Genomic DNA, 7,466 nt, shown 5'->3' with positions numbered 1-7,466 from the left:
CCTCCAGAGAGAAAGCGGCCACATACCTTGTTGAGCGACAGAATTATCTCCGTGGATATCCCCTTGGGAGGCATTTCGGTCTGAACCAGTTGATTTCGAGAGCTTACCACATGGATTGCATGGCCCTGCTTGTTTGTACAGCGGAGAACCTGTCTGGGATGTCACTATTAACATAACTTCCTTTCATTGATTCCTTTATCGACCATGTATGCTAGGCACTCAGTCTTTTTCGTAAACTCCTGAAGTACATTTAGGCCGCTCTAGGGCCATCCTCCCGCTTTTGTGCCTGAACAATACCTCTCAGAAACAACGGCACATAAGCGCCCGCAGAGCGCTGCTAGGCCGCCAAAGCAATGAAGAGACCGCATATGCGTTCTTTTCATTTAATAAATTACAACACTGCTGATAATGTTAATCAAATCAGTAATATCCAAAATTATAAAAAAATCAAATTGCTGCCAGGATGGTCTGCTGCGCATCAGGTCGTTTCAAACTCTGCAGGGCACAGTCTGCAAATGAGAGAGAAAAAGTGAATGAGGGTTGTGAATCAACCGGAGGGACCCCGACCACAGTCACTAAAAATCACGTTGAAAGCAGCATATTGTACACAGGGATTTCAGAGGCACGCTTGGGTTTATACTAAGTGGGTTTACACTGCGTTATAGCTCTGGTCAGACTTAGACACCCCGGAAAATGCCTGCTGCTCCCTCAGTTAGACTCCACCCCAGTGCCTCAACGCAAGAGGTTTCGCCACTCACAGTCTTGAGTACTGCATGTTCTGCACAAGTGGAACGAAAGTATTCGTTTGTAATCGAGCAGGTTCCCTTCTTTTCTCCAGCATGCTTTGTGGCCGTTAAAACAATTCGTGCGATAAGAAGGCAATTTTTGCATACGTCAAAAAAGTTTAAAAAAACAATTCAAATATTCAAAAGAATAGGCCAGCCAGATGAGATTTCCCAGCCTGTTATAACTTCGGATTTTCTGACATGTCTGTCGATGTCGCTATTCTGCATAGGCAAAGTATCTAGCGTGAGTTCTTCGCAGATGAGTAGTACAGTTCATCCAACTTTTCATCACAGTAAAACCTGATGTGGTGGCTTTTTATGGCCTTATGTTTATATTTTTCCTGCAGGAATATACTCAATTATTACCGAAAAACTTCAATGTAAAACTTTTCTCGCCACCCGAATCGAGGTTGGGACGTCCAGACCGAAACAGGGTTTGAAGAGCACTTAAGTCAACTTACTTGCATTAAAGCGAACGCCTTTCCGTTGTCCTGTTGAGCTCTTTAGCTCAATACGATCACCGCAATCTTCTCGAAGTAGTTTCGGTTTCACATTACAACCTACAATACCTTTGTTATATCTGATTTCTTCGCTATATCTGGTTTCAATTTACAACCAATGCCTTCTAAAACAACCTCTTTCCGTCGGACTAGGTGGCCGAGTAGTTAAGGTAATGGATTGCTTTCTGCCCATTGTGGGTTCGTGTCCCATCCTCGTCGACGCTTTTATTCTTTCATATTATTTCATTGATAGCTTGAGCGCACAGTTTCCAAGGATATGCAAATCCTGTCCACCACGATGATCCTAAGGCTGTCGCCTTAAGAGAACTACGTGATCACCGCTTTAGAGTGAACACCAGCGTTTCCTAGCCTCATTGTCGTTGCACCTAGCAGTTGCTCAGATGTCATGAGGTACCTGCCACAATACACGACACAATTATTCTGGGTATGATGTGGTAGCTTCAAATAAGACAGGATGCTCTGGACAAACCGCGACTTGAAACAGCGAGAAGCCGGATTAGCTACTTTTCTTTCATTCGGGCCACGGGGCGAGGAGTGCTCTCGTGCTTCCCTGAAAGACTCAGAAATAAATCTACGTTGTTTTCGAGTGTCCAGTAAACCTTGAAGTTCTTTCCTTGCAGTATTCGCTTTTTTCTAGATTACATTTGCCATTTTACCCATGTTCTAGGACGACTGTCCCAATGAACTGCACATAAGCCTCAACTCTATGTTGCTATCGACAGGTAATGTGCTTAGGTACACAACACACACGAGATGAAATGTGATACTGTTTGGAAATGCAGTAGCATAAGAAAAACACAAGTACTGCGCCGTAAATAAGAAGGACGACCACTAGCGGCTGTCTCCGAATCTCTATATGCTTTAATGGTAAAAGTGGGCTCCTGATAAGCCGCAACATATAACGCGCATCGCTATCTCGGATACTGACGTGGTAAGCAGGGGAGGCTCTGTAGACACCAAGCCTTGCAATATGTTGTCATAGCTACACATCCATGCCCCTGAATGAACACAGTTGTGCCAAAATTCTCTGCTTGTTAAATAGCAGCCAGGACACAGTAATGCGGCTATAAATGCAATGAAGCTTCGCATAGTAAATTTGTCTCGTTTCTACTTTAAAATAACGCATTTAAGAACTGCTGCTTCGCGCAAATCAACATTCACTTCGTTTCGCTAGGTCGATGTAAAAACCTAGCCGCCAAAATATATTTACCTGGCAGACATTAGCTTTGCGATTTGTTGCACTGCGGATACCAACAATTTTCACCACGACTCCCTATAATACTTTGTGCCGCGAGAAAGCTCATGGTGTACCGTCAAGAATGGCAATTGCGGTTGCGTTGTCAGCCGAGCAACTGCGACGGAGGACGTACTGCGCATGCGTCTGTGAGTTCTCACTTACGGCAGCGGCTGGCAGGTGCTGCAGCAGCACCGCGGCCGGGCGCCCCCCTAGATGCAGCAACTCGGCCGCCATGACGAGGTGATGGCAGCCTGGGCCTTTGCCTGCGAAGTCTGCACCGCAAAGGCGGCGATGCGTGAGGCCCAAGTCGATGTCTTTCCCCTCTGGAAACGGGTTCGAGGACTGTGTTATTAGCTGCAGCCAATAAGATGTGTGCAATAATGTTGAGGTACACGAAGAGGCACACTGAGTTTTTGTTCTTAAACTCAAATAAACAAACACTCGCGTTTCAATCCTTCCCTTGCATCACGGGTTTGTGAAATGGTGCTTGTGCATTGAATTTAGCATTCATGAAACTGTTGATCGATGTGGTTAACTTTCTGAGGATGGAGAAATTGCCGATGTATAATTAGCAAGTTTCCTTCTCTACTTGGCCTCAGTTGTTTTATACCAAATCCTGTAACAATGACAGCTGGATGTTTACAATTATTATGAATGAAAATGAAAATGTAAATCATATAGTATTCGGCGGTCTATGTCAACCGCAACTGCGAAAGTAAGGAATAAATACTTTGCCACACACGACACGTGATAATACTTTCGCATTTCCCCGTCACCAATAAAGTCCTTAATATATAAGTGGACAACAATTTTACGTCAATAGATCATCTCTGAAAACTTTATTTGCTTTCGCAATTGGGGCAAATTTTCTTTAGACCACTCAAGCATGGGCCAGAATTTACTGATTCCACTTGGCCGCCCTACTATACCCACTGCGTCTAAGAGGTATTAAACTCCGGAGAAAGTCACGTTTCTGGCCAAAGCGTGCAACAATAGGAGGCCATCATATGGGTCTGCGGCGGCATTTCGACATGGTGCCGTTCTTCGGACTCAATTCGTTACGGCACGGATTCAGGTGCTTTGGCGAAGGCGACCAGGATACAGTGGGTAACCAGCTCATCGTAACGGGTCTGACGAAGCGCGGAAATCAAAGCTTTGTTTGTGAAGGCGTCAGGATTACAGTATGGGAAGCACCAGGTCCCTTTCAAGATAAAATCAGGCACACTTCAGACATGTCGACGATGTGGAAAGCAGAAGCACTCGCGCTACCGGAGACTCTCTGAATCATAATCAGAATGAGAATCATGTTTATTTATACACGAAGGAAATACTGCCGGGATAAATGTATACAGAAGGAGGTCCCGTTGTCAGCGACTGTACTGGGAACTCCTTGTGTAAACTGTGCGCAGAACATACTCCCTCCTACAGGCAAACACACTTTACTGTTATCACCAAGCTGACTGGGCATAGATAAATTACCACTTTAAACTTTCCTCAGCCGGTGTATCGGTGAAGCCCAGCATTTCGCAGCATTAGTGCAGCATAAAATATGGACATCAGAAACGCTGAAATAGCTGCGCGTACTGTGAGACTATAGTTCTCAAAACTACGCTTCACCAACGAGCATTCTTAAACCTCGCTTTGACTCTCAGAATCCTGAAACCAAGCTTTGATGTCTGCTGTGGGCGCCCGCCCATACCTTCGTCTTTGAATCACATGGTATTGTGGAACAAGCGGTCCTCACGAGGAGACCGTATTCCGGAGTAGTTTTAGACTCGTGTAGGTTTACACCGTCTAATATGCCTCTGCGTACCGTTTCGTTGTCAGCGTCCGTTGAGCGACAGCTCCATCTCGTGTGAGCACGCTATGCTCTTGGCAGGCAAAGAGTATCGAAAATTGCCGGGTCAGTAGTTGGAAAAGTTATATGCATGTTCCAAACAAGAACGGATTTGAACGGGAATATACGGAAGTGTGTGTGGGTGGGGAGGGGTTGGGGGCGGGGTGTTGAGGAATGAAGACGAAGATCGCAGTGTCCTCAATTACATAGGCCCTGTTATGCATCCACCGACGCTTTGACGTACAACAGCACGGCAGTGTCGCGGCACGAGCCCAATGGAATATTTGCCTCATGGCTTACTCTTCGAGGGCACACCTAAGTTATAGCAAAGCGGAAAGCGGACTGACCTCTTCAATTTTCCGCGCCGCACCGCGCCTACAAAACAAAACCTTGATCACAGCACGGTCATGAGAGATTAAATGAGTCATTACAAAGTAAATTGATGACTAAAGGGAGGGAAGTAGTCGTAATTAGTAAAAGCTTTGGAACAAACGATTATGGTCACACTAACATTTCTTCAAGTACTGAGGATTTTTCTCTTAAGCGTTCTTCGTTGCGAATCGTCATTTTTCCTCAAGGTGCAACAAGATAGCACTGTAAGGACTTTTCACTGACAAGACACACAAAATGAAACGCAGCATAACTGTCGCAACTTTCGCTTTTCAGCTTTTTTTGTCTTCACGCGACGGCACCGAGAATGGCATCACGCTGTTACAAAAACTAAAGCGCGTTGCATAGCCGGATCTGATTTGGTGGACTTTCGCAAAGGCCACCGTTTGGCGAAGAATGACGTTCAGTTGTGAATTTCGAGCGCATATGTCACCATTATCCATGCCTTCTAGGTTATGACGTCAACATTTCAAACACGCCCGTTTCAAATGTTTTGTGTGTGTGTGTGTGTGTGTGTGTGTGTGTGTGTGTGTGTGTGTGTGTGTGTGTGTGTGTGTGTGTGTGTGTGTGTGTGTGTGTGTGTGTGTGTGTGTGTGTGTGTGTGTGTGTGTGTGTGTGTGTGTGTGTGTGTGTGTGTGTGTGTGTGTGTGTGTGTGTGTGTGTGTGTGTGTGTGTGTGTGTGTGTGTGTGTGTGTGTGTGTGTGTGTGTGTGTGTGTGTGTGTGTGTGTGTGTGTGTGTGTGTGTGTGTGTGTGTGTGTGTGTGTGTGTGTGTGTGTGTGTGTGTGTGTGTGTGTGTGTGTGTGTGTGTGTGTGTGTGTGTGTGTGTGTGTGTGTGTGTGTGTGTGTGTGTGTGTGTGTGTGTGTGTGTGTGTGTGTGTGTGTGTGTGTGTGTGTGTGTGTGTGTGTGTGTGTGTGTGTGTGTGTGTGTGTGTGTGTGTGTGTGTGTGTGTGTGTGTGTGTGTGTGTGTGTGTGTGTGTGTGTGTGTGTGTGTGTGTGTGTGTGTGTGTGTGTGTGTGTGTGTGTGTGTGTGTGTGTGTGTGTGTGTGTGTGTGTGTGTGTGTGTGTGTGTGTGTGTGTGTGTGTGTGTGTGTGTGTGTGTGTGTGTGTGTGTGTGTGTGTGTGTGTGTGTGTGTGTGTGTGTGTGTGTGTGTGTGTGTGTGTGTGTCACTAACCAAAATGGCATGCCGTGACATATGCGCCATTTCAAGCCAACGCTGATTCGCCAGGATTCTGATCACTGATTGCTACGAACAGAACGGAAGACAGCGGCAGCCTCCTTTTCTTCATCGCCTTAAGCCTGCGCTTCAGTGAATATGTTAAACGGGAGCTTATAAGGAGTTCATGCGCGACCGTGCCTGACGTGCGAAAAATGCGCGACGCGCCCTTACTATACACCCCACTCAATACCAAACCCATACCACACAAACCGTGACTGACTGCTGAATGCTCCTAATTTCTCCAGCACTCTCGACAATTGCCACAGCTACAATTGCTGCTAACGACATCTGCATTCCACTGTTCTCCACTATGCGTAATCCAAAATCGCACTATGTCTAGTATACCCGTGTGATCAATATATTTTTTTCTCTATTGAATGTGTTTCCGGTGAAGTACCTCCAATTCTTTGAAATGCTCGAAGCGCACTTTCATCAGCAGCCTGCAAGATGCTAGCTTTTCCTCTGTATGCAAGACTTGTTACATCCGTGCCACTATGTCCTGCAAAAACTTACGGCTAGCGAAGAGTTGGTTCCAAGCGCTAGACGTGAAAATAACATTACATTCCCGTCAAGAGCTGCTTGCAATGGAGTACCATCTGGCTACCATCGAACTTCCGCTGACGGCACCTGCACACAATGGGCTGAACCTTCGGAAAACGCGCACTGACCGAATGCCTTGAATAACACGTCCGGTGAAGCACCTGACAGGTGAATTCGAGCAGAACACGAAAGCAAACCAACAGGGCTCAAATGCAAGCTTACCGTGCCTGTCGCTGGGGGGACGGCTGACGGCTGCGCCCGGCAGGCTGCATTCCCGCACTCGTGCTTCTCCGAGCCTAAGCGCCCCTTCCGGTAGTCATGGTGGTGGTAGTCGTCAGCGCCTCTTTCTTCGAAGGCAAGGGAGAGGCGCCGGACGGAGGCCACGAAGCGCTTGGCGACCTCGGCGGCCGGTGGCTTCCCAGCTGGCCGTGTGACGCGGCTTGCGTTGTCCTGGTTCCTCTCGGGGCAGCACTCGGCTCCTTGACCAAGATCATCCTGTATCGCGAGGTGGAGACCGGAACCAGGTGGATGGAGCTGAGGAGTGGGCTGGTCAGGACTGCTTGGACGGACGCACATAGCTCTGCGACTCATCATCGAAGAAAGGTTCTAAAAAAAGATGGCGTGCGTTCTATCTCTCGTGCGGCTCGAGCGGCAGACAAGAGAAGAACAAAGACCTCGAGACGGTTTTCTTTGTCCTTCATCCCGTTTGACTGCGATCGGGCAAGATAAAGACGGTTATCACGCCCATATTGCGGAGGTCACTGAGCTAGCATTTTATTTCAATGCAAGTGGTCTTTTGGCGCCTGCTATCGGGAACATCGGCACGCTTTTGTCGGGATTTTTGTCTGGAGACGCTGAAATATATAGAAGCTAGAATGTTATCTACGTGGGATTCCGGAAGGAAGAAGACCTAGACGAACCTAGAGAATTTTTTCCT

The 7,466-nt window shown here is 47.1% G+C and overlaps 1 protein-coding gene across 2 annotated transcripts; it reads right to left on the bottom strand.

The window, feature by feature from the left end:
• Positions 1-370: 370 nt before the first annotated feature.
• Positions 371-7,150, bottom strand: LOC144098578 (uncharacterized). 2 transcript variants are annotated; one of them, XM_077631340.1, is made up of 3 exons: positions 6,752-7,150; positions 2,706-2,897; positions 371-509 (listed from the first exon to the last, which is right to left on the bottom strand). In XM_077631340.1, exons 1-3 carry the CDS (start codon positions 7,121-7,123, stop codon positions 489-491), a joined length of 585 nt encoding a protein of 194 aa, XP_077487466.1. In that variant the 5' UTR covers positions 7,124-7,150; the 3' UTR covers positions 371-488. The 2 variants fall into 2 exon arrangements, with proteins under 2 accessions (XP_077487466.1, XP_077487474.1); XM_077631348.1 differs by lacking the exon at positions 371-509 and having other exon boundaries at positions 2,745-2,866.
• Between the last annotated feature and the right edge of the window lie 316 nt (positions 7,151-7,466).

The sequence above is a fragment of the Amblyomma americanum genome, chromosome 1 (assembly GCF_052857255.1).
Source record: "Amblyomma americanum isolate KBUSLIRL-KWMA chromosome 1, ASM5285725v1, whole genome shotgun sequence".
In the NCBI taxonomy this organism is placed as follows: domain Eukaryota; kingdom Metazoa; phylum Arthropoda; class Arachnida; order Ixodida; family Ixodidae; genus Amblyomma; species Amblyomma americanum.
This window is presented reverse-complemented; position numbering and strand designations above follow the sequence as displayed.

What these genes read in the sequence shown, in the direction of transcription:
- LOC144098578 (XM_077631340.1), bottom strand. Translation starts at nt 7,123, where the DNA reads ATGATGAGTCGCAGAGCTATGTGCGTCCGTCCAAGCAGTCCTGACCAG. An exon ending in TCCCCCCAGCGACAGGCACG is followed by an intron (nt 2,898 to 6,751) that starts GTAAGCTTGCAT and finishes TATTGGCTGCAG; the next exon opens with CTAATAACACAGTCCTCGAA. An exon ending in AGCACCTGCCAGCCGCTGCC is followed by an intron (nt 510 to 2,705) that starts GTAAGTGAGAAC and finishes TCTCATTTGCAG; the next exon opens with ACTGTGCCCTGCAGAGTTTG.